We start from the raw sequence: 27888 nt of genomic DNA, 5'->3' as shown, positions 1-27888 counted from the left end.
CTATAATGTGGTCTCACTGCTCATGTCCCGGGGTCGATGGTGGTCGCTGTCCGAGTCGTAGTCTGACTCCATCTCAATCTTCACCTGGGGCACGGGACAGGACATCCCTCTCCCCATGGGCATGGCCGGGGACGATGGGCAGGAGATCTTCAGGTGGAGGGTGATGCTGAGGAAGGGCAAGCTCCAGTTACCATACACACCCACAGCCAAATACACAGAGGGGCTACGGGGGAGGACGGTGGAACTCAGCCATGAAGCATCATGACTCCGGCAGAAAACTACAGCAGCTCATGTCAGTGATGTGCAGGAGAAGATGAACTAATGAGCAGACAGAGCTGCTGTAGAGGGTTTCTGTGGCCTTAGTGTATTATGGTGAAGACTGGGACTGGTGACACTTTGAGGATAAGACTCATGGTGTTGTATCAGTAGTGGCTCAGGTGGTCTATCCTTACAAATATATGATTTTATTATATTTCTTCAAAGATATGAAGGCAGAGACTATGATGCCATATCTGAATATCAGCTGTATATAATCAACAAAATGCATTATTACCACTGACAAGAGGATAATGCTGCCAACAAACCTTATATCATATTTCATTTAATCAAATAATGATTCCCTAAATATTCATATTTCCTAGTACAACTAAACCACTACACTTAACACTGTTTTTGTCTTTGGCTAATAATACTTTGAATTTAGTCTCTAAAGTATATTTGTGTTAAGTTAATCAGCAAAATACTTTTTACAACGTTGAGTCAGCACTTGTCATATCACATTCATGGTTTAGCAAATGACTTGTGAACTTAACATGGAAACTGTATTAAAACGAACAGAAACGAGTTCGGAAGTATTGGGGACATAGGAAGTTAATTTTCTAATTCCAAATATTTCTAGGATTTTCTATCCACAGGTGACCATATCTTGCAAAACAAGTTCATATTAGTCAGTTACATTGTCTATTCCAAACCATGCCTCTTTTAAAGCAATGCAGACATCATGGGGAATTTGGAAACAGCAAACCTCCCACAAAGGGTACAAAGTTTAAGCTAATCATGGATAAATGTTTGGCAAAATGAGGAAAGACTGCACTTGAATGCAAAATACTTCCAGTGAAATTACAGGTGAGGGTGGGTCAGAGAGCAGGAAGCCAGGGTCATTTCACATGCGGGTGAGGTTGATTTACTAAAGAGATTCAGCACATGAAGGAAAAAGAAACAACCAAAACAATGATGCTTCTTGCATGTGGATGATCACACAAGCCGCCAGCCTGAAATAAACTTAGCAACAAATAAGCTCTGGATATACAGCAGGTTTAATATAACACACATTATTTCTGTGGCACATATGTTAATCGACAGAGCTGTGGAGCATGCATCTCCATTCACCACCCTTCACCTCACAGTCGCTTCCTTCCCACTAACAACGCACATCACTGAAGAATTACAGTTTGCTGAGTCGTGTGTACAAAAGGCAATGCACGTATATGGACATTTAGCACACAGGAAGAGTAGCAGCAGGATTATACACTTGATCATTACAGTGATCTGCATTGCCTTAAAGTGCATGGAAAGGAGGGATATGGACACTGGGGGCAATTTCACATGTAAACAGTGTTACGTGTAAATATTCTGCCTCTATTTGTGTCCACTTAGAAGTGATCTCAGCTATTGTTTAGATTCATTATGGAAATCTGAAAATGAATGATGGATGGAATGAAAACGAAATAATAGGGGGACAATTTTTGCTAACCCATGTAATAAAACGAATATAATTTAGATTAATTCAATATAGTTCACAACATAATTTTTTTTTCTGGGGGGAAATATTACAAACAGCATAACACAATGCAATTCAACACCACAACAAAATAAGGGTCTTTTGTGTCCTTTTCATGCCATTGTCTTTACCCTGGTATTTTACCTCCGGTATCTCAAGCTGACATAACAGGTTCACGTTTTTTGTAAAGGTGTAGTTCACCCACATTACACTTCAAAACAATATACATGTAGCCTGCATGCATCAAACAATGCAGTAATCTTTTGTTTTATTTGTTTTCTATCTTCTGAGATATCTGTCCAATAGATTTATTCTACTATGTAGGTAAACAGATTTTAGCGTGAGGTGCTCACAGTGTTTTTCCAGAATCAATGTATTGGTTCCACAGACCTCACTGGAAGAAACACTCCCAGTGAGAACATCTGCTGTGTTCTGTGGTTAATACAGAGAAACTGCAGAGGATTGCTGTGTCAGGAAAGAGCTGCTGCCACTTCTTTTTAAATGTACTTTGTCATCACCGAGAGCACTGACATCATCTATCATCTCTTCTGTATTGGGGAGGAAGCATTAATCTCAGAGGCAGACATCTGAAAACCTGGGTAAATAAAGTGATGTGTGCAAGTTATTTTAGGAAGTAAACTCCAGGCTCTGCTGCACTGGAACATTATTCACACTCCAGCATATATCTATATTATCATGCTCACATTTGTACCTGTTGCCCCACCTCCTCCCAAGCATTCGCCTGAAGGAACTGAGTCTATGTTCCTCCAGTTATAATCATTGCTCTCCAATCCTGGTGTTTTCCATGACGAATTTCATTTGTGCACAATTACCGTGTATGGCTAGATGTTTACATGCATGTAGGACCACAATAGGTGTCTATCTATGTCTGTATTATAGAGGGCTTGTGTGTGTGAGTGTGTTTGTGTGTGTGTGCGTGTGTGTTATAAAGCACTGTGTGTAGCAGCAGGCTGGCAGTACGCTCCCCACTGAGACTGTGCAACATCAGGATAGACCAGATCTTTGTAGGGGATGTGCAGTTTGAGGACACAATACCTGCGATCCACGTCAGACTCAGAGCTGGGCGAGTGGTTGGGGTAGGCATGGTATTTATCCTGTGTGGAAGCAACACAAACAACAGACACAGATTAGAACATCCTGCCTTAATACTTTATTCCTACAGGGGGCAGCAGAAGCTCGAGTTTCTCACCTCCTCATCACTGCTGTCTTGTTTGGGCTTCTTCCTCTCCTTTTCCTTCTCCTTCACCTTCACCTTCTCCCTCTCCTTGTCTTTCTCCTTCCCTTTCTTCTTATCTTCTTTACTTTCCTTCTTCTCTTTCCCAGGAAGGAGGTCATCAATCCAGGCCAGGTCGTGCTGGGAGAAAACCATGTCCAGCATCTTTCGGACGACCATCAGACCCAGGATCTGTTGGTTTATCACAGAACTATGAACGCAGGCCTCGTATTAACTCTAATTTACATTCATCCCATATTATTCGACTTAGGCTGAATGTAATTTAGCTGGTTGGTATTTATAGATTTACACTCTCATGAATCGCAGATATACACAGGGAAATCAGATCACACCGTCTCTTTATATTTACAATGTACATTAAACCTCAGATATTCTAACAATAAAGTCTGATGTGCTGAGTTAATTTGAGAAAGCTTTTTGGATTTAGTTTTTTTTAAACAGATTTATTTCTGTTGATATAGCTTCCAATGTATATGTGTAGTACAGATACAGCTGACCACCTCTTGAGCATCTTCAGACTTCAAAGGACGTTTTTATTTAAAATGGTGTTTTCCAACTAAAACAATCTCTATTCACACAAGCGTTTTGGCTCCTTATCAGCTTTAACCTCTGTCCATACAAACACCCCTGAAAGGAGGACTGCTATTGTACACTGCAGGCATGGTGGTGTACACATGAAGCATGTTGAATGCAGAATTGCGTTGCTGGAATAGCTCATCTCCTACACATTTAAAAAGGCAGAATTTAACTGCACAATAGTTTTTAGCAGCGATAAACATCGTCGGCAACACTAGTAATTGATAATCCATGTTGCTTTCTACACTGGTGGCGGAAGTTAATGCAGGTTGATTTCTTAGGGAAGGGGGTCATATGATAGGAGCCTGACCAGAAAACCCCAATCAGCAAGTGTTTGTTAGTGTCTAAGTCATCGTTTACAAACTTCTCTGTTTCTGCCCATCCAGACTAAAATGCAGTCCCAGGGTTTCAAATCAAAATGGGGCCAACAGGGTGTATCCGTAGCTGAGTGGATGTGTAGTGAAACGGTGCAAGAGTAGCTGCCTGTTTTCCAAAAATAACAACAACACCCATCCTTCTAAACTTCCAAACAAAAGATTTATGTTCTATCACGTACCATCACAGGGAAGATGATGGCCAAGAAGGTGGATTTCAGGATCCAGAGAACAGCCAGACAGATGATCTGGACGAGTGTGAACAGGTGTACTTTCCTCAGAGGAACATGACGGAGGTAAGGAAAGTCCGGCTGGTGCTTCGACGGCATCATGTACAACTTTATCCTGTCCCAAAACTGTGGAGGACGTTGAGACAAGGAGCAGATGGAGGAAAGGGTTTGAGTGGCACAGGTTAAACACTTGCAGACCTATGATATAAATGATTCAGCTCAATTATTTCGGGGAGATTGGTATGCTTCACAGCTCCACTAGCCTGTGCAATGATTTGGAGGAAAGTCTCCAATGAGCACTGGCTCCAACACAAACACATGAAGCCCCATCTGTAAATGTGTCACTCTATATATTGGTGTTTATAATGAGACACCTGAACTTCAGACCCGGTTGGTACAGCTGCAGGTTATATTTTCACATCGATATCTTTGTCACCTCAGAATCTTATAATAAATGTAACGGTTATTTGATGTGATTCTTTTGTCTCTGTTGTCTGTATTGACAACAAGGATCACGCCTGCCTGCCTGTTTGTTTGCTTGGAAGCTCTGAATAAGCTGCTTCCCGGCCCACTGTCAGAAATGCAATAATTAAGACGTTCAGCCACAATAACTCAATTTATCAAGATAATTAACATCATTGGCTGGCCCGCAGTGTACCTGGATTCCACTGAGCGAGGCGACACCCATGTAGAGGAAGACACCGTACAGCACCGGCATGGGGATGAACTACAAGCAACAGGAAGCACAGAACACATGTTAAACAGTCATGTTGTAGTTTTTAGATTTAATCCAATGAAAAAATGTCAAACACATAAAAAGAAGTGCTTTCACTAATATCTTAGTTTATTATTATGAATTGTTATTCTAATTGTTGTTAATATTAAATCAATAGAACTAATATTCTTTAATGTATCAAGATGCATTGATAAGTGTTTTTATCATCGAATCATAGCCCTCTGAATCAGAATAGAATTTTGAGAGATTCCAACCAGACTGGCCTAACAATGCTGAACATGCTGGTCACCTCATTAGTTGAGGATGGTGCGAAATAGTATCTGTAATATTCATAAAAGTATTTGTACTGGTTTTATCCCTGTCAGTCATAAACAGCAGAAATTAGATGGTTTCACCCTCCATAACAACCTTTATCTTAAGCAACAGGAAACAGCACACAATGTACTTCGTACCTTAAGTATCGGAGCGAGGAAGATGGAGACCCCGGTGAGAGCAAACACCAAAATTCCTGTCATTCTTTGTTCTCTGTATATTGGACATCGGTCAAATATAAACAGGACACCATTAAGTAAATTTCACAAATCATTGCACTGTCACAGCCAAAAAAAGGTTTTTCTCATAGTGAGATATTGCATACAACAGCCTGAAGGTGTTATTTCCCAAGTGACATTTTTTTGTTTGTTTCTGTTCCATTTAACCAGCCAACCAACCTGACCCCGAGGAACTGAGGCTGTTCTCCGGGAGCGCTCGACGCACTCTCCATCTTCAGAGAGTCGATGTGGGCGATGGAGATGACGGTGGCAGCCACGTACCAGGGCAGGCCCATGAAGGAGCAGGCAGCCATCAGGACACCAACCCAGAACAGATCCAGGTGATAACCACAGCCTTTCTGCAGGGGAAACCAGACACAGATCATTTTAAATATACTGTACCTCATAAGCCTTGGATAGTAGAATTCTTTTAAATGCTAAAATAGAATTCAATATACATAGATGGAAGCATACAATGAAATAATTATATAATAACAATAAAAGTATCTATACTTAATGTGAGTTTTTATGAAGATTTCTTGTTTCTTCAGCGGTAAACAATATATACAAGTGCAAACCTACTTTAAGTTTGTTCTCCTTGCGGTTAACAATGACAGCGCTGATCTGCTGGTCCATGAAGATCAGAATGGTGACAAGCAGGGCAGGGACAAAGCTGGCCAAGTACACCCACCATGGGTTCTTTCCAAATGGCATTATCAGCCAGCCACGGTCAGGGCGAGTCGGCTGTCGGAGGAAGAGAGTCCATTATATTTCCAGTTCATTTCGCAGTGTTACATAAAAAAATGTCCACAGAAGATTATCATTCCAGGACACTTAAGTCAGTAACTGTTTGGGAAATGGGCTTATTTGAGTTAGATGAGATGATCAATTCCGCTCTCAAGTGTGTATGTTACACAAAGCTACGGCCAGGATTTGGTTTGCTTAACCCAAAGACTGAAGGCAGAGGTAAGCTTTTCTAAGATGTAATTTCAATTATCTTTATGCAATAAAAAAAGAATAAAAGCAATAGGTAAATCACCCAAATTATTGAGCAATTGTTTAAAAGCACATACCCTGTATAATTTAATCTTTTGTCAAAATACTTGTGATGACCACTTATACAACTGCCATGATTTGCTTATATTTTTAAATAGCACATTAGTTATCTTACTTCTGAAAGAAACTATGATTTGAAAATGACTTCACATACCTTAAACTCTGTTGGAACAATTAGTTTGGGAGTTTTGAGTCCCATCAACATATCAAGCCCCACAAACGTCATTATGGACATGAAGATGGAGAAGTCACTGATGAGTTTCCTCAGCTGGAGCCACAGACAGAGAGACACAGTGGGACAAAAACAGTTTGAATGAGAACCAAACACATCTCCTTTCAGAGCAGGGACGGGTCAGATAGGAGGCAACTCATAAATATTGAACAGGAGCTGTGCCTGGCTCCACTTGAGTTAGAGATAATCCTTGTGTCTGGAAACAGAAGTGATCAGCTCGTTTTTTCCTCTGTTTGATGAAGCCCTCCTGGGAGATCAGACACAGGACAGATGTGAGCAGCAGTGCTGTGTTGGGACTGTACCAACATGGCTATACAATCAACAACAGGCTACATAAATTAACAAGAGTGATAACCAATGGGCCATCTGTCTGAGAGAGTGGGGTTCTTTCTGGTTCAAATCTGCTTGGAACACATTGCTTTGTTTACAGTTTTGCAGTTTTAAAAGGCCTTAACCCCCATTGCAACACTGTTGGAGACTTACTTTAAAGTTCTGCTAAGACTGTTACACTGTTTATTCTTCCTTTCGTATATCAGTCTTTATTATGTGCATTTTTTTAGAGGTACCCTGTGGAGTTTTTGACCATTAGTAGCACTATGGAGTTATGCTTTCACGAAGGGGTTCCTATATCGTGTACAACCACATGGACATGAGCAGCGCGTCACATATTTCTGCCATTCCATGTATCGATAGACTGGGGCAGAATTGGGACAAAAACTTAGCACAACTAGTACATTTACTTTAAGAGTAAGAAAATGCATTCAACAAATACAAATAAATAACTTGTTATTTTGATATTGTTAGAGAGATTTGACTTGAAATCCTTAGATAATCTTTGCCAGACGATTAAGTGTAGAGGTCAAGGTCAAAATAGCTGTGCTTAATGCAATTTGTGAATTTAATGCCTCCTCTGTGATTTATGTCCTTTCTATGAAACCATTCAAATCGTATAATCATGTTGAAAGTTAGATTTGTGCCATATTCATTTAATGGAATAAATACATTCTGTGTGTTGCTCTTTCTCTGTAGACTATTCTCAGAGAATTTAAAGACTCTCTTAATTTAAAATTGTTATTAAAACCTGCAAACCTGTAGTATTTTCTAATTATTTTGTTATGTTCATGTCTGATGATTTCTCACAGCACGACTTGAACCTATGTGCATTTCTTACTCTTTGGGAGCATTTTAATGAATAGAACATAGCCACAAATGGCGTGGAACAGGTAGCCTTATAAAGCAATATGGGGAATCCTCTTTCACATCTGGCATTTATCAGATTGAACCGATTTCTGAAAAGTGAATCCCAGCTGGAAATCTCTAGTAACAGCAAACCTCACAGATATCATCTCTGTATATATGATGATATATATAATTCACTCTAGGATGAGAATATATGTATGTTGCAAAGTGTGTTTTGGTTGGATATAATAAATCTACTCTTATGTTCTGTGTGTTAACATACAAATTGCATAGGGCACCTTTCATTTCTCCATTAACTGGATTTGTGCTCATGCAAAGCATGGTGAAACTTGTTTATTTAAAAAGATAGATAAACAGATTATTTTGTCACCTTGGTGGGGAAGTAGCGGCTGAACTTGAACTTCTTGAGAGAGACGGTCATGGAGTAGGTGCCAAAGAAGAGGATGAAGGACATGAGGGCCAGATCAGGGACATACTTGCAAGTCTTTCCCACCAGGGCACCTCCATACTTCACACACTCCTTCTTGCTCAGCTGGCTCCAGTCCATCGCTGTCACATTAAACTGGGATGGATTGTGGGGGCAGTGACAGGGATACAGGAGAGGATGAAGACAATTGTTTTAACAAAGACATAAAGGATGTAAACACAGACAGAGTGAACATTTCCGGTATGGATATTAAGTTATAATTCACGGAGTAGGGCAAGAGGTTGATGGGATAGATGGAGAGAAACAAACCAAGGACAGAAAGAGAGCAGCTTCTTTATCATACAGAGTGGATACCTGGGCTGCTGCGAATCATTTATGTACACAGGATTTATTTTTTCAAACGATAACAGAATGTTGGCTTGAAATACAAGAGTCAAAACATTACAAATTGAATGAAAGGATGAACTTACCCCAGAGACACTAGAGCTGTTATCTGGCATTGGAACTAAACCATTGAAGATCATTGCAGCCACTGTTTATGAGTGGGAGATGGACAGATAGAGACAGAGTGGAAATGAGACAGACAATTAAAAGGGATCGGGGAGGAAAACAAAAGGGAAAGACAAAGAAATGCAAAACATATGAGAATCCAGCTGCCGGACATTGCAAAGATCACCCTGTGGCCCGTGCAGACAAACAAAGGGGTACTCACTTGCAAGAGATGGCAGCCAAATTGTTTGTGCATGGCAAAAACAAACAAGAGACAAATCAGTTACAGAAATCAATGTCTATCACTGCAAATTACTGCCATTTTCAAAAACAACAAATGGATTAGTGAGTATCTAAGAATTTGTATGTTGCCGGAATCTAACTTTAATTGAATCTAAATTAAATTAGATTGTTTTTAAATTTCATTTCATTAATCCATGCAACCCCACCAAGATTAATTAAAGGTAATAATCAACATCCTGGTAAACACCATAGACTGCAGCGATTACAGCCACAGTAAAACGGGATGCAGATATTTTAACCTAATATCAGTTGATACATTACATTGGCTGTATTCTAACATCCTCACAGAAACCGAAGATTTAAACAAAATAAAAAAATACTCACGTACTCAATAGTATGATTAAAGAGACCTGCCTTTTTTTTTTTTTATGGGGAACTCATATTCTAGTATTAAATATTTTGTATGAAAGACGAATGGAATAAAACATTTTGGTATTATCAACCCATTAACTCAAAATTTAGGTGGTTTCAGGCAATCTGGATATAAATAACGAAATGAGCAGTTAAGGTGAAGGTAGAAAACCCTGCCTCTTTGTTTAAACTCTAAAAGCAGAGATAAACGGCTTCATTGGGACTCTGTGAGTGTGGTTTGATCACATTTGATTGACAGTGGCCTGACAAACACAAGCAACCATTTCTACAAGAGATCTAACTAAGATGTTGCTGATCATCATGGATGCGCCGATGTGCATGACATCACCTTTGTTCAACCCAGAGACCTGCCCATTTCAATCTGTCTATGTTCATAGGGTTTTTGTTTTGCCAGAGTTCCATTATCATGTGTGATTGAAGCACAAAATGACACCCGTCGCACAATGATTCAACATCTGCAGCAGTCAAAAAGCTCCTTCGCAACAAGGCACCAGATGTGGATGAGATTCCCCCTTAAATGTATTTAGGGAGGCTATGGAAAAGAACATTTAAAAGAAAAGGGAAGTTTCGGCAAACCATCAGCCCAACCTAATGTTGAATGGAGGGTGGGAACAATGCCTGAGGAGTGGAAGAACAAGGCTGCTGATTCCCATGTTAAAAAGAGGGGACCTCAGAGTGCACTACATCTATCTATCTGTCAGAATTACTGTGTCTCTTTGGTTCTTGCAGACAAAGGCACCTTCAACACCTGGTGATAACATCCGCCCAGAGAGATCTGGTCACAAGTGGCCAGTGTTAAGTATGTGTGTTTCACACCTGACATTAAAATGTGTCTCATGTGACTCACTTCCCTGCTCTACATGCTAAATAACACGCTCGTCATTAGTGTTAAGACCAAACAATGTTGTGTTGAATCAGTCTTAGCTTACTGATGTGTCGGATATCATGTGTGTGTGTGTGTGTGTGTGTGTGTGTACACCAGCAAGCAAAAGAGAGGAAGACAGACGAGTCAGTAGAGTCTGAATGAATCTCGTGCAGCTGCAGAATAAATATTTTTCCCAATTTAAGAAACCATTATGTGGTGATCAGTGTTAATATTGTGCCGCCGGATGCATACAAATGAACGAGAAGACAAAAATGTGTTTGATTGGTGGTGAAACTGCATCTCAGGATGTCATGTGATCTCATGTGCCCAGACCAGCTCTGAATGTTGTCTGACGTGATCGGATCGTAATCCTTCAAACCTGTACTCATGATCGGATAACAAGAAACACATTTTACTACCAGGTGTATACGGGACCAATGTGGTTGTGTTGGCTTCACCAGGCCTAGATCTCCAGCATGCACTAGGGCAGTTTGCAGCTGACTGTGAAGTGGCTGGGATGAGTCTGCACCTCAAAGTCTGAGGCCATTGTGGTGTGAAGGAGTTGAAGTATCCAGGGGTCTTGGTTACGAGTGAGTGTAAGATGGAGGGTGAGATTGACAGGCAGATTGTTGCATTGTCAGCAGTTATGCAGGCACTCCCCTGGACCATTGTGGTGAAGAGGGAGCTGAGCCTGGAGACAAAGCTTTTGATTTACCAGTCAATCTATGATCCAACCAACAGCATTGGTCATGAACTCTGATTAGTGACTAAAAGAATGAGATTGCAATTATAAGTGGCAAAAATGAGTTTCCTCTGTAAGGTGGCAGTTCTCGCCCTAATAGCTAGGGTAAGGAGCTCTTAACTCCAGAAGAAGCTGGGACTACAGCTACTTGAGCTACTCGTCGTTTGCATCAAACTGAGCCAGTTGGGACGGTAGTGGGATCTGATCAGGATATCTCCTGGACTACTCATTGAAGGGGTTTCTGGACATTTCCAACCGTTAGAAAGTCCCAGGGGAGACCCGGACTGACTGTATATCTCATCTGGCCAATGGTCACCACAGGATCCCCTGTAAGGAACCCGTAAATCTTGCTAGAAGGACATCTGGACTATCTTACTTAGACTGCTGTCACAGTGACCCAGCAGAAAACTAATGGATGGTTGGATGGATTGTACTACACTTCACTAATGAGAATGAAATGGATTTTTCTCAGTTTTCCAGCACTTCATTGTTTCTTGATGAGATAAGCTTTCCAAGGGACGTCTAATGTAACATGATGAAGTAAAATACCAGACACTCTGTGATGTCAGTACAATAACCCAAATAGAGCTGCTGCCACACTTCGTATGTGTGGATGGTCCCCCTGTGTCACCCTGACTCAAGGGAAGTACTCACCTGGGTCAGGGGCCAAGCACTCGCACTTGTAGGTGGTGATGTAGTCAGGCTTGAAGTCAGTGTTGATGGGGTAATATTTGAAGGAGCCCACCATCTTCTTGATTGCGTCCGATATGAAGATGAAGGAGATGAGGCTGGAGAAGCCCTCCTCTGTGAAGCGCGTCATGTACTTGATGATGTAACTGGCGTCAGTAGCCACCAGGATGAAACACTGCAGGCAGGAATGCATGCCGATCCACAGACGCAGCTCCATGTAATCTATGCCGTTATTTCTTTAGGGGGAAGAAGTCAGTACAGATTGGTGAATGCACTGATAAAGATTTTTCATGCATTTATGCACTTATATTGCCTGCATTTTAAAGTGAAAATACTGATAAGGTTAAAAGATGTAACTTATGTAGTATCTTGCTCTAAAGACCTTTAACATTTGAGCACTCACATGATTCAATATATTAGTATATCAGTTTGGTGTGATTTTGTCACCCAGTTGTCAGAACATTGGCATGCTATAATTAAGCTGACATAAGTTGCATTACAAAGAAGTATAAAAAAACTACTACAGAGTTCCTGCGCACCACAAAGTCTTTTAAAAGTTTTGTCCATATGGTACTTTGGCCTAAAATAATATTCTTATACATTAGTATCATCTTTATCATATTACAGATGTAATAACTATATTGGATGATTGTATATTATACATGTATATTGTCTACTTGTGTCGAGTTTATCTAGAAAAGTTAATTGACAAAGTAAATATTCAAACATAGCCACATTTATGTCGCCAGTGCTGTTTGTAAAGTTTGACTCTTGAAGATAATGTATTTTTAACCATCTAAAAATACCTTCAGTGGATATGCTGTACATTCAAGCCTCAACACATACTTGCAATCTAACTCTGAAATCTGAATCTAATATATACTGTAGGTCTACAGCAGGATCATCCAGTTCTGAAGATGCTCACTTGCTGAATTCAAACAGGAGCTTTTCAAAGATGAGAATGGGTCCAGTGGAGCTGAGGATGATGAGGGGCTGACCACTGAAAAGACAGAAAACAGTGCCAGCCAGAGCTGTGCCCAGGAAACTCTCCATCACACCCTGTTGGAAGAGGGAGGTGGGAGTCAAGGAGAGAAGGTGATATGACTCAGAAACAGGGAAAGAAAACAGCAGTTGTTGTGGAATGAGATTCCTTCAAAGAATTGACAGAATACGAAAACGCAGCTGAACTATGGCTGGGACACTTGAATGACAAAATTGATGTGTTGTGGTGTTGATGACATGAGCAACACAAGCTTCAGCTGAGACCTGAGGAAGGTGTAAAGTAGGAGTGGTTGCTGTGTGTAAAGGTCAAGATGTATTTCAACTTGACAGAGAGGGAAGTGTTGGTATATGTCAGTCAAAGCACTTATCTGAAATGATTCCTGTGCACATCTTTGAGTGTGTGTGTGTGTGTGTGTGTGTGAGAGCCTGTGTATGTGTGTGTGTGTGTGTGTGTGTGTGTGTGTGTGTGTGTGTGTGTGTGTGTGTGTGAGCCTGTGTGGATGTGTGTATGTAGTTGTATTTGTTCAAAGGTCTTGATGCACAAATGGAAAATGGAAGTAAAATTGGATTAAACTGCATTAAATTGCATTAGACATTCAAATAAGAGAGTGAATGACATAATTGTTTTATGACTGAGCAGTAAAATTAAATGAATGATGATGTCTTTCAGTTTTTCTAACACAAAAAAAGGGTGACACACTGAAGAAAATTATTGAATCTAGACATAAAAGAGGGAGAGAGTGTCACAAAAAACTTGGGTATGGTAAAGACTTATAATATATCTTAGCTAACCTCATAAACATGACACACTAATTACAGTTGACCTTCCTTGGCTGAATCCAGTTGAATGTTATCTGGAGCTACTCTATTATGTTCAATTTTGGTTTCACTGTAAAATATAAAAATGTTAATGTGACTTGCCCTCAACCGATATTCTAAACCAGACCTGTCAAACTCAAGGCCCACGGACCACTACCAGCAAAAGGTCTGCTTTAGTAAACCAATCTCCCATTCAGCATGTTCAGTCATGAATAGCATATTTTTTGTTCTATTAAACCATATCTATAATTCCAGAAATCTCTGCCTGCACTAGTTACAGTAGGATCATGCCATTCTATCATGATTCTTAAAAATGCCAATAAATGTTTTGTGATGGTGTAAATCCTGACAGTATGTGTAGAGGCCTCTCTAAAGGTGCATATCTTCTTAATACACCAAGTTGTTTAAATTACTTTTCATATATCATTTGGTGTGATTGCCTGAGTTTGGCGCCCTATTTTTTACCTGGTAGTTGTCTGTGGCGTCCCCCAGCAGACCACCGAAGGTGATGGCGTTGGTGATGCAGCCCAAGTAGATGAAGAGCACAGCAGAGATGGACTGAATGTGAAAGCCTTCGTAGATATCACTAGGCAGCCATGGCAATTTCCTCTTTATATCCAGGTACAGCCCGCCACAGAAGCTATTATACAGGTGCATTGTCAGTGGTTAGGATTTTTGGCACATTTCACTTCTCAGCACCATATACTCATATTACTTCCTGTAAAGTAGGAGATTTCCTATAACTGAATGAGATAACAATGATATTGGGACAAGCACGTAGATAGAGGAAACTTTTTTTCTTTTTCTTTGTGATTATGTTGCTTTAGGCACAGCTGAAACTGGCTCTTCAAACCACCAACCTGACGAAAGATGAATCATTGTATCCTCAGGTAAAGCTCATTAGGGGCTGTCTGCTTCTTTTGTACCCAGATCATTTGCCCACTTTGCCACATTTTTGTAAATTTCCATATGCCATAATCAGGTTTGATCCAAACCTCTCAGCATCTTGCCATGTGGCCTGGATAACCTACCGTCCAGTGAATGCTAGCTCCTCTCCAAGCTCATGTTGCACTGGCATCTCCTCGTCCTCAGACTGGCCTCCTCCTCCCCCAGCTGTACCGTTCATCTGCCCCAGTTCATTCAAGGAGAACACTGACTTCCTGCCGGAAAAAATACGGCACTGAAGCAAATATGGTAGACATCCAATCTACAATGTTGTAAGTGTTGTCTCAGAGGCTTTCATGTTTTGTCTGATGTTTAGTGACATGGAGGCAGCATCAAGCTCTTATCTCTTGGTTTGATTCAGGAAACCTGTCAGACTAATTCGAAGATCATGTTCAAGGTTTAACCTCACACAATTGTTGTTGGCATATTGCTCAGAGAGGCGGAGTGATTCATTGCAGTATTGAGGTGGATGGTAAAACTCCAACCTTTTGTCAGCTGATGGGACTTTCTTTGGCGGCTCAATGCGGATTTTAGGATCCCATTCTCCAGGTGGAAGCACAATAACTTCATCCAGAAACTCATCTATGCCGGCGATTAGATCCTCTCGATCTCTGGCCTTGTAGGCTACGTCACTGAAGAGCTGGGAGGGAGAGATAAAGAGGGTGAATTTCAATTGGCTTTTTTCATAGCAATATTATTGGTATGTACTGCTTTAATAACTGGCATCTGCACTTTCCCAGAGAGTTAACTGAAAAATCTGACTAAATTTAAAGCTAATGAAAATTAAGAGGTGTCTGCAACCTGGGAGAGACAGAAATATTTTTTCCAGGAGGGGTGTGTGGTACCTTCATTGATTTTCTTCCTCCCATACAAACAGCCTAACTTGATTTTGGACTGAAGAACAATCACTATATGTATTGGAGCCATTTGCTCCAAGCTAGACTCAAATCCAGCTAATAACTGCAAATGGATTATACAGGCCCCCTGCACCAACTGTGTGTTAAGTAATATAGTAAACACTCAAACCTCAATTAAACCACTTAAAAAGACAAATGTTTTACAATTAAAGTCAGTGTTGGAATTGTTGCTTCTTTGTTGTCACATACAGATGACGTAAGCACAAGAATACACCCAGGAAGCATTTTTGTATGAAGTGACACTTTAGCGTGGAGCCCTGCTAAAATAGAAGTCTGTATTCACAGCAGCAGCTATGCGAGGGTGTGCCTGAGCTTAATGCTAATGTCAGGCCACAATTACCCCTTTTCCATCAAGGCAGTTCTACATTGGTTTGGACAGTGTCACCATTAAATGAAATATATCCTAATTGTTTGGCTGTTAACGGAATAAATCACTCCGACTTTATTTAAAAATAGAATAGGAAAATAAAATAATGTGTTTCAGCATGTCATTATGAAATTGTTCTATTCCTGACCTACCTACGGCAGGTGTAGTGTTGGTATATAGAAGATTTAACTTATTAAAATACCATATTATAATGGGGGTCCAAAAATCACCAACCCCCACCTCACTGTCAGGGTTAAATTGTGTCTGTTAAACACACTATTTAGCTTTGCAAGTTCAGTTTAAAATAATGGCCTGTTATTTCTTCACTACTTCATCTGCTATTAAAAAAGCCCATCTGGATTTGTGTCTAGTGATTTAGGAATTAATAAGAGCTAGAACTGCATTCAGCAGCAAGAACACTCCCTTTAACAAACATTAAAAACCATGGGTGACTCATTATCCCAGCAGAGACCCTGCTCCTAACCGATGCTTAACCATCAGCATCACATCCAGATACAATTAAATCACAATAGTGGGTCTCCCAGTGGTTGGGCCCGGAAATTACACTTTCTCTATCCACAGGTTTCCTGAGACATTTTCAGCATGCAGTCTAACAATGAAGGCATGTCATGGAAACACTTTTTAAAGAGCTACTTACATCATCCACCATTAGGGTTGCTATGGCTCGGCCGATCTCATTATACGACTTGGCCTTTCCTTGGGGCCCCAACAGAACAAACAGGAATCTGTACGTGACAAGACAAATGTGAGGCATGTGCAGGACTGGCAAGTGTTTGTTAGACGTGAGAGTGAAGGAGCGGCAGATACTGCAGATCATTTCACCTGGTGGGCACAGGGACCTCGGTCAGACCTCCTAGTGTTGTGGCTTGGGCCAGGCGGACAAAGGCTACAAAGGGTTTGTCGAGGAAATCCACCTCACCCACCAAGACATTGGAGGCCTCTGCATCTCTAGGGATCTTCTTCATAAATTTGTTTTTGAGCTACAGAAAGACAAAGAGAGAAAGAGAAAAAAATAGTGAGACATCATCTAGTAGTAGGATTATGTGATATTTCACAGTTGTTGGTTTATCTATATTTTATAGTTTTTTTTGTCACAAGTGTTTTAGGTAATGTTTTTAGAACTGTAGCAGAAAAGTAGGCTAATTAGAAACTATTTAGATAACAATTAAAGATTCCAGTAATTTTTGGAAAATTAATTGAAATATAACTAGTTTAAGTCAAATGAATAACCTTACATAGAGCATTAAACCGCCCAAGGTAGAAAATTAATGATCACACATAACTGAAAAATCCTTTAAATGTCATAGAAAACAAGTCAGTTTGGGATAAAGACAACATTTTCAGAATCCTGCAGCATGCACCTAAGTGAAGTGGAGGTCAGTTTAAACAGGTGTCCTAACTGAATTAATAGGACAATATTGTACTGCAGGATGTAACACTGTATACTGTTATCAGAAAGACTTCCTACAATAAGATAATAAGCCGATACATTAGAAGAACAGCACAGAGGCTTCACATGATGGAAGAACAACACTCTCTCCAGACTAAACCTCATGGAGCTGCTTTGGGATGAAATGGACAGCGGGTGAAAGCAAAGCAGTCTTCACGTGTTTATTATTTAACAATTTGCTCCTGTAATGACCAGATCTCCCCCCTGAGAGAGTTTTCAGCTCCATCTTCTCATCATTTATTAACAAAAGCCTGTCTAAACCTGGCAGATACGTCTGGAAGGGCATCGTTATATCAGCAGATGTTGGCAATATAATAACGCCCTGTTGTTCCGTGATCATTAAACCTACAGAAGCACCAATCAGCGAGGCAAAACAAATGAACCCCGACACAGCTGCAACAGAGAAAAGAGGGATGGCGAGCTCGACCTAACCTGTCTGATTGCATGTAAAGGTGTGGCAGGAAATTGGACGGCAGCACAATAACACTCAATAATGGAAATGCTTGCCAATAACCCGCAGCCGAAATCCGTGTACATGTGAGGGCCGAGCACGCGGACTCTACAATGAGATCCATGTTTTTTCCAGATCCCAGCTCAATATTGACACAGAAAATGTAGCACACAAACACACACACACACAGTAACAACCTGCCACTTGTCTGTTGTCACATGTGACCTACTGTAGGCCTGTAAATATAATTTGAACATCCAGCCATGCACTCATAACTGGGGTGCTTGGAACTGGACAGCCAGTACTTGTCCTCATAGTTGCACCGACAAACAAAGTTCACAGCCCACGTCACACACCCTAATACAATACTCTCATTTATTTATTTGATATATTAGTCATTACAGTGAGTGACACTTAATCCTGACCTGTCTGTTGAAAAGCCCAGTAGCCTAATCCGAGCAACAACAACACGGCCTTGCAACTGTTCAAGCATGTGTCACCGGGTTTAGGCCACATTATTACATCGGCCACAATAATGAGTAAGTTATGTGTTTGCACGCTTCCTCCATGAGTAGCTGTCACCTTCTCTGGCAGCTGCAATGGAAGATTGATGCCACTTGAGACCGAGCTCACTACTCCAGTGAAACATCAATTCAGGACAACACAATGCCTTACCGCTACATGAGATAATGCGATAACAATGGTAGACAGCAAAATGGAAAACACACCATAGAGCTAGATTCTATGCAGTAAGATAGAAAAGTAAGAGATACTTAGCTATTAAAAAAGTTAGGAACAGGAATTTGGCCTTTACAAATGCACTTGTGTATAGCAAGGCCTCATTAATAGAAATATATTTATTTATTCAAATATATACAAATTCTGCAAAAACAGTATCCAATGTATGTTAAATATATACCCTTGAAACCATGTTGACCCATAAAGTCACATTCATGACTCACCTGGTCTGTGCTGGGAGTATCTGCAATATCGTTCATGCTCCTGCTCTGAGCGTGACCTGGAAGGTTAAACCACAACATTAACATTTATAACATATTCATTACACACAGCATGCTTCAGATCAGAGCGTGCACTCAGTGGCTTTGCACTTCCTTAGGTTCACCCATATGGTCTATAATATCAAGGTAGCACCATAAAGTCTACTTTAACAATGCCTGTAATTTTCTTTTTTTTTTGGCAGTGAGGTGTTAATTTAATGAGATGTTTTACTCTGGACTAAGCAGGTGGAAAAATACATGGCTAGTTTTATCAAAAAATAAAACTAACCATGTATTTTCATAGATCCTATCCTCACCAAAAATTATACCTGAATTAAAAAAGCCAAGCTGAGAGAGGGAGAGAGAGGGAGCAAGAGTGGGGGTGTGTGCATGTGAGCTGAAATCCCAGACCAAGCCCCTATGGTCAGTCACTCACGTAGGCGGCCATAGTTGGTAGACTGTTGTTTCAATCTGAGGTCCTCGGTGGAACGGTTGATGTTGGCCATTGACCCAGGACCTGGCCCGTGACCTGGTCCACCTCGGGACCCTACATTACGACCTGCTGAGGGAAAGGAAGCAGAGACACACACAACAACAGTTCGAGGTGTTGCTTTCTGATTCACAGTGTTCAGGAGATGAGATGAGGAAATGCCACAGCAGTAATTAACTCATCAAACATTAATACCCTCCCTGTGGAGGGTAGGAGCCTTGTGGACTCCAGGATTGCTTTCATTCATCTCCCAAGTCGAACACATGCATAATGAACACTATGTGGGACCAAAAATATCAGGAATGCAAACTGTGCCATGTAACTACATGTCATATTTCATGTTACAAAACAGTGTATGTAGTCTTACTAAGCAAGGAAATAAGACGAAGAGAAATGACGCCACGACAATCCCCTCAGATCTTACACATAGACACAAGCAAAAAAAAACAAACAGCAGCAAATTGTCTGACAACCAACCTCATATTTATTATTATTTATTTATCAGTGCTGTGGAGTCTGTAAACTGTCAGTCTCAAGGGAATGTTGGTCTCATTTTGAAAGAGCTAAAGGACAGTTTGTCAAAAAAAAATAGAATACATGACAGTTTGTGATGGCTACAGGAAGGACACTCACTGGTCGAGGTGTTGGACTTGCCGATGTCGGCTAGCGAGCGGTGGATTGGCTTCTTGGTCTGGTGTCGATGTTTTCTCAGCAGGACAAAGCTGATCTGCTCTCTCAGATCTGGAGATATCATGCCCTCCTCGATCTGCCTTTCAATAATGTCATCTGGAAAAACACACATGTATGTTACATGAAAGTATATGACATGCTTATCCAGTGTTTCCATTATACTTTACGGTCTATGTAGTATGTACTGTATACAAATATATGAAGTCCATGTAGTGTTGTGTATTAGCTGTTGGAAACATATGAGTTCAATTTCAATTGTGTAGCTTGTGGGTGAAGCACAGTTTGTGGTTTGGTGTAAAGAATGATTGTGCTGGTTAATTTCCCTCCTCAGGTCATCCAGATCCCCAGGCCCTGGAAGAGCAATGTTTGTGCAGCTCACATGACTGAACACCTCTGTGTTATCATCATCATGAATTACTGCAGAAAATCCTGCAGCAAAGAGGTATTTAATAAGAACAGCTAATAACAAAGGATTCCAGAATGCTTACTTAGGTTATTAATTGAGAAAAGAAAACTGACAAAGACACAAAATCTGATTTTACAGACTACAACTACCTGGATTCACTGTAATTCCAGGTTGTGCAATATGAGCAGACCAGCATGCCTGTTAGCGGTGTGGCACAAGATTACTAAATACAAGATATTGAAATTTAATAATCTTAATATAATCAGTAGAATTGTTTTATGGGTGTAGCAATGGCAATGAACTTTACATTTTTTTTTCATATAATGAAAATGATCAAGCACCATAGCTATAATAAAATAATATATATTATATGAATACTTATAAACATCTTACACTACTGATACTATCGGTCTAAAACTTAACCAAAGCAATGGGAAGTTGAGATATAAACTAGTTGTAGAAATGTGTTATGAACTTGAAATTAACTCGCGAATGTTTCTTTTTGTCAATCACTGGGAAACACTGCAGCTTTTGTCATTGATTCTTCATTCATTGATTGTGTCATTGATTTATTGACCACTCAATACTAATGCATCGTGTGGGGAATGTGAAAGTGTTGTGTGGGGATATCCACCAATAAAGAATGACAGTCCCCTTATATTCAATCAACCTGCACCAAAGTTCACACACACGTAGATATCAATACCAAAATATGTCCAGTGGTTTTTGTGTAATGTTGCTATCTAACAGACAAATGACTATAACATGCACCATGATTCTGTGAGATTTAAACAACCTTAGGTTTATTGCGAGAAAAACTGTGCAACATGGATTTAATAAAGTTGGGTTTGACCTGATTTAGGTTTAGACCGTTCACTGATGACATCTACAATGCTGAGCAAAAATCTTGCAATTGTGATTTGTATGTGTGCAGACAAAACACAAGGTAGAGAAGGAAGCGGAAAATGGTCCTTCTATTACATTTTGGCTAAGCACCAGTGTTGTTTTAGCCAGTGCACCATTAAATACTGCATTTCCGTCGTTTGGTTAGGAGACATAGGTGATATCAGCAATTGTGAGATGGTTATCCTATATTTCTGACTGAATATCTGGATATAGGACCGCCTTGCTACCATAGACTGCATATAAAGCTGGCAAACTTGGATCCAGAGTAGTAGCTATACAGGGATTGAGCGATGTATATAGTTCCTAGAGGGGCGCTCAACCAATCGTGAGTCAGTCTCAGCCGACAATAATGACCTTTCACCCTGTTGTTATAGCAACAAATATTTAATAAAACCAAACTTGTAAGAAAAAAACACACGATATGATCAGTGTGATAATAACTACCTAAAATGGCAGGAGTCATCTTTGTAAAAAAGTTATTTGACGTGTACTTTTTAGTTTGGCCCATGTCCCATCCACTAACATGGAGGAGATAAGACTTATGACCCATGCTGCACGCAACCACTAGGTGGCAATCAAGACACTTTGGCTTCCCTTATGGGGGAGTCATGGTATTTTCTAACAAAGAATACAATTTAATATTATCATTTAATATAATAATCGGGCCAAATTGTTGCCTCCATGACTTTTATAAATATGAAACAGAAATATATAATGTATTATTAGTGACTGATGATCCTGTAACTCTCACCGACTATTTGAGGCAGCGAGTAGCCTTCCAGGTCCAGCAGAACTGTTCCCGTCTGGAGACATGTCCTGAGCTCGAAAAGACTGTGCAGAGACAGCGTGGACACGTGGGGTTTACTCCACCTCTCTCCTCCTTCCTCTACCTTCTCCTCGAACTTCACCCACCTGAAGGTTGCGGGAGACACAGAGAAGAAGAAAGAACGGTGAGTAATATACACAACTGTGTTCATTTCTCTGAGCTTGGCACTTTATCTCTGCGAGTGGTACCGACTGCTCAGTAGATGTCTGGGGTATGAGAGGGCAGCTCACGGGCGTGACACTGTCTGAATGTGAAGCAGGAAATGTGTGATGGAGCAAAGCAAAGCTGCTGTGCAATGGAGGGTTGACAGTTCGTCCTACATCTGATCGCGGAAAGACTCCATTTTCTAAGTTGTCCTTGGTCTTGGAAAAAAACAAATTCTCTGGAAACTTACAATTTCCTCTTGACAGAATAAACGTGGGACATTATCCATGCTGTTAAAACATGGTTAATTTTATGTTGGCACAGAACAGTTTTCAGTTTACAGATGGAATCACTAAAATTGCTGTATTGTATTAAATCGCCTCTGTAATCAGTATCACTTGGACAGCACAAAAGTAGACTCTGGACACTGAACATCTAAATAAAATGCAGTTATCATTAACCAGTTCATCAAAATGGTTTGTGTCTGATATTCATTCTCGATTTATTCTAGAATCCGATCTTCAAGTGAAAGCAAAATCTGATAATACCAACCATCTTATTTTTGAGTGGCAGAAGCGTGACCATGACTTAAATTGTGTGTGTCTGTGAGTGTGTAGTTATTCACCTGGCAGACTCCTTCCACTCCAGCTCGTCTCCCTCCCTCTGCAGAGTGTCCATCTCAGTGAAGAGCGTTGGCGTGGGCATGTCATCATCTTCATTCAGGATGTAGCGTAGACGCTCGGCTGCTGGAGACACTTAACGGAATAAAAGAAACTCTTTGAGATTTATATGGTTTTCATTGTCATTTAGTAGAGTTTTTAGGAGAGAGTTGTAATGGCTTTTATCTGTGTGTTGTATTCACCATTTGACTTCACTTTCAGAGCTTAAGCTGAGAGCATCTCTACCGTACAAACAGGATGTTTCTTTTTCTGTACTGAGATAATAATAATAAATAATCATACCCTTATTTGAATATCACTTTTAAATACAAGTAACAAAAGGCTTGACAATAAACAATGTAAAATTCACAACCAATCAGAGTAAATAAATAATGATAAAGTTACAAATAATAAAAGTCTTATATCGCATGATAAAACAGGTAACCCATTCTACTGTTTAATGTCTTCTGGAAGATTGCTCCAAAGTGCAGGAGCTTCATTTACTTCAATGCGGCAGGAAATGTAAATTAACTACTTTCTTCATCCCTAATAAAAAAACAGTTTTCTATAGATTTTTTATCTGTATCAAATTCACTGGACTTAAACTGATTAAATGTCGATATTGAAAAAATAGGATGCTCTAAAACGTTTGACTGCCTCTATACAGTTCATTATTATGAATTGAATCTCCAATATAAATCAGTAGACATTTTATTTCTATTACAAATTTTCTTTACTTAAACTCTTTTTACAAGCTGTTTTTGTATATCACTCCATAATGTACTGTATCAGCGGTGATGAATGAAGTATGGAAGTCAACAGCAGGTTCCTTATCATGAGCTGCTAATCCATTGCCTTGTTGTATCGCAGTTAAACTGAACTCAGTGTTTTTGAATGTTGCTTTAGGGTATGTCAGCTGACCACAGTGTTGCTAACCCATGGGCTGAGCTGTATGGGGATTACTGTCAATAGGACGAGTCTATTAATGGCAACAATGATCAATAATATTGGAGCACTTTATTGACAGCACCTCACAGTGAATTACACTTACATGTTGTCTTTTCTGAATGAGCCAATGATGATGAAATCAATAAGATAAAATTAGAGTTTGGTTAATTGGAGATTCTAAATTGACTGTGAGAGTGAATGCTTGTTTGTCTCTATATGTTTGCCATGCGATACACTGGTGATCTGCCCAGGGGGCACTGTGCCTCCTGACCAAGGTCAGCCCGGACTGGCTCCGGCTCTTTCTGCGACGCTCAAACAATAAGCGGTATAGAAAATGAGTGGATGGAAGGAATGACCATCTACATCTTTTAATCAGATTGATTTTGCCATGTTTTAGATAAATGGATACTGTCTTGTATCTGTAACCAGTCAACAGTAATGCAAAAGTGTCTGCTAAGACAATTAGCTATGATGGCTCTGTTATTCATGGCTGAAAAGTTGGGTTAGCGTTTTCGATGATTTTGAAAGCACTACACTTTTTTTTGTTGAATATGGAAAACATGGTGATGAAACAGGGGGAATCATAAAACAGGATGGGCTGAATAAGGCTTTTGTAAAGCAACAACAGCAGGTGATTGGCAACAGAACGTCTCTGCTGCTAAACAAACAACAGACAAGAGTCTAGCTAACTACATACTTATTATCGGAATGAGGATAATCAGGTTCTATGTTCCTTCCTATGGTCTCTAAATCTATATTCCTGGACATTTATATTGTCCATGCTAGAATCCTCAGTAATTCTGAGGATTAAGACAGTAATAGCACCATATGTGTTGTGCTGAAGCCCACAAACTCCAAAAGACAGTATTTGTATGTGCACACAGTCCACAAAGAGAAAACCCCTGCCTTGACACCACACTGATTTGGCAATGTAGAACCTTGTCCCTGCAGACAAAGTCTTTAAAAAATCAAATGCAGCGGTGATCTGTCAGGTCAGTCATTATTCTAATTTCAAACAAGCTCAGGTTGCGTTGATTCCTGCTGTCTATTTATTGATTTACTTTTTAACTGTAAATAGCTAAACTTATTAACTGTACATATAATATTTATTACATTTTATCCCCTATTTATCCTTATTCTAACTACTATTTTTAATAATATGAACTTATCTAATTATCATGAACTTTCTCTTTTAATACAACATTTGTTATGCTATTTTGAGATTCATTTTATGCACTGTATCCTAATGATTTTTATACAGGGCTACATGTAAAACAATATTTTTTTTTTTCAAATGATTAAAGATGAGGCAGAAGAAAACTCTTCGATTACCAAAAGAAAAGATCAAGAGGCACTGGACTGCAGTGCAGTGAGACATTTTTTTTTAGAATTTAGAATTCATTTAATTTCAAACCTCAAAAACTAGTCACTGTTTTGAACACGTTTTTGAAAATGTTTACAGTTAAAATATTGTGTATATGGCAACACACAACTGTTAGACAATTAAACAAATTAAACTTGTGCTGTGCTTCCTTTAGACTTGGAGAAACTGTTTTTTTTAATTTAAATGATAAAAGACCCCTTAATAGGTGTATAGTAGAGGCCAAGTTATCCTGAAATGGGTCAAGCTCCAAATACACTGGATCCTACATTTCCCATAATGCAACAACATTGTATCCTCGGTTCAACAGCAAACCTTTCTTTTGACGTGTAGAATTATTGGGCTTCCCCTTAAAGACAAGTGTTAAAACCACATTGATCTTATGTTTATTTAAAAGGCTGGAGTTCAGTGGCTTTGTGGGTCAGAATTAACAACAACTTTCATTATTTGTCTCTCAAAAGCACCCTTTCACAAGGAGGGGGATGGACACAGTTCATCCAAACAAAACTTTAACATAGAAGTTAGGGAAGGAACATGGGTGAAGATTGAGTAGACCTTAGATGACAATGGTTTGAGGTTTGACCCTGGGAGACCACTTCGTTTGATTTCAAGTTTTCTTACTAGTGCGGTTGATGTCTGGTAAAATCTGCTCGGTTGAATCCATGAGCCCTTCCTCGACGTCTATGTCTCGGTACCGGTCATGTTCCCGGTGTCTGTGCTGGTTGTAGTGTCTGTCTCTGTCCATGTCAGCGGCCTCCCGGCTCGAGCGCCTTCGTCTGCGCTTACGTCGATATCCCTGAGGCACTGGGACGCCGATATAGATGGACTGATGGTCTGGGGACAAAAACGGACATGAATATGCACTGATTAATGTGGGCCCTCATTGAAATGCAAAACTTGAATGATAAATTGGGATATTAAAGAAGTATAATATTGCAATTTAGTTTAAAAAACAAGTCATAATAGGCTTGCAATTTTCCAAAACAAGTGAACTAAATTAAAACTTAATGAACGGACCCCCAAAATAGTTGACTGACAGCCAGCACACATTGGTGCAGATTGTTTAATGAGATATTTAATTAATCCCTCATACTCAGAGGAGTGTACCTATGAATGTTAAACCACTTTTAACAAACTCTGAATGAATTATCTTTCATTGCCCATGTATACTTGTTAACAACAGTGGTATTCTCTGTTGGCACAGTCACAAACAAAAGCAAATCAAGCCCCTTTTAAAACTTTTAAAAAAGCTTTTCTGTGAGTTTGCGTTTGGCTTCATAATCCATTTTTTGCAACAAAAACCTGGATGATGTGAGTTTGATCATCTGCTGCCATTAAGGAATCCCTGTAAGCGTAATTGCACACAAAGCACCATGTGGAAAAACTATACAAGAGGGAAATGCAAAGCAATACTGGATGCAATACTGGACACACACACACACACGCACACATTCGTATCAACTCCCTGAGCCACTGTAATCGACCCTCGCAGCTGCAAATCAACATCACACAACACATTTTGTGTATATTCTGTCTCCTCATTTGCAGCCCATTAACAACATTTTCCCTCACAAACTCAAGGAAGAAATTAGAAACTATAAGTTAGTGTGATGAATCAAATGTCTCAGGATAATATTAACAGACAAAGTAGGTGAAATGACTTAATTTCCTGTTCCTATTAGCAAAGGGCTAGTCTGTAACGGGTCGGGCATCGATATGAACCGGACACACAAGGGCACACACACTCACCCTCCTCCTCCTCATAGCGAAGGTGAGAGACGCCCGTCCCTCTGTCTCCATGGCTCATCCTGTTGAAGAAGAACAGGGACAGTTTGTCAAATGGTGAGAGTAGAAAGACACTTCAGGTATCAGGACATTTTGAGAAAGAGAGGACATTTTCGCTGGTTCTTACTTTCCAAACCAATTTAAAAGGACTGTTTGAGGGTTAAGACTTTTAATGATTCAAGATTTTATTGTCAAATGCACAGAGATAACATGAAGCAGTAGCTGGCAATGAAATACTTATGTCACAGGCTCTCTTTAAGCAATGCTCAAGTAATTACAACCAAAAAAATAAAATAAAAATAGAAATAGTATAAAAGAGAATAGAAAAAATTTCTGATTGTAAAATTTAAAATAGAAAATAAAATATATATATCTAAATATATATATTTACAGATGAAGAGAAGAATAAAACAACAATAGTGCAATTTGCGCAGTAGTGCAAATATGCAAATATGCCAGGGTGCTCGTTTGGTGGAGTTATTGCAGTTCAGAGGAGTTTAAAAGTCTTATGGCCTGGGGGATGAAACTGTCTCTGAGCCTGGTGGTGGTTTTAGGTTTAGAATTTTAGGGGTTTTGGATTAGAGTTAGCTTCTGGTTAGGATAAGACATTTGTGATGGTCAACGTGTGTGCATTATATAAATGTTGTCACTTTCTGTACATGTGTTTGCTTGTGTGTTTTAGACCCTGGTATGAGTCTATCAATGTGTTATATATGTAATGTGAGCCAGCAGCTGCAGCAACGGCCACTTGCTCACTGACCTGCATGTGGGGTCACAGTGCAGATCAATAGGAAAATAATTAACTGCTGGGCCAAGGCGATGGAAA

At 39.8% G+C, this 27888-nt stretch overlaps 1 protein-coding gene across 4 annotated transcripts; it reads right to left on the bottom strand.

The window, feature by feature from the left end:
* slc4a5a (solute carrier family 4 member 5a) lies at positions 1-27084 on the bottom strand. 4 transcript variants are annotated; one of them, XM_061071140.1, is made up of 25 exons: positions 27027-27084; positions 25899-26111; positions 22915-23044; positions 22071-22231; positions 19951-20103; positions 19264-19389; positions 18792-18847; positions 16751-16908; positions 16566-16653; positions 15109-15263; positions 14710-14838; positions 14144-14318; positions 12783-12916; positions 11822-12093; positions 8867-8901; positions 8340-8531; positions 6692-6805; positions 6064-6225; positions 5662-5840; positions 5404-5476; positions 4874-4942; positions 4168-4341; positions 2991-3206; positions 2837-2895; positions 1-166 (listed from the first exon to the last, which is right to left on the bottom strand). In XM_061071140.1, exons 1-25 carry the CDS (start codon positions 27082-27084, stop codon positions 1-3), a joined length of 3447 nt encoding a protein of 1148 aa, XP_060927123.1. The 4 variants fall into 4 exon arrangements, with proteins under 4 accessions (XP_060927123.1, XP_060927124.1, XP_060927122.1 ...); XM_061071141.1 differs by having other exon boundaries at positions 19264-19386; XM_061071139.1 differs by lacking the exon at positions 2837-2895 and having other exon boundaries at positions 1-181; positions 2962-3206; positions 8867-8928; positions 19264-19386; positions 19945-20103.
* Between the last annotated feature and the right edge of the window lie 804 nt (positions 27085-27888).

The sequence above is a fragment of the Limanda limanda genome, chromosome 5, assembly GCF_963576545.1.
Source record: "Limanda limanda chromosome 5, fLimLim1.1, whole genome shotgun sequence".
Classification (NCBI taxonomy): Eukaryota; Metazoa; Chordata; class Actinopteri; order Pleuronectiformes; family Pleuronectidae; genus Limanda; species Limanda limanda.
The sequence above is the reverse complement of the archived record's forward strand: the minus strand, read 5'-3'. Positions and strand labels throughout refer to the sequence as shown.

Coding starts and splice junctions, on each gene's coding strand:
- slc4a5a (XM_061071139.1), bottom strand. CDS start 27,084: ATGAGCCATGGAGACAGAGGGACGGGCGTCTCTCACCTTCGCTATGAG. Junction 23,045..25,898: donor ACCAGACATCAACCGCACTA/GTAAGAAAACTT, acceptor TATTCCGTTAAG/TGTCTCCAGCAGCCGAGCGT. Junction 19,387..19,944: donor CAACACCTCGACCAGTGAGT/GTCCTTCCTGTA, acceptor TTCCCTCAGCAG/GTCGTAATGTAGGGTCCCGA.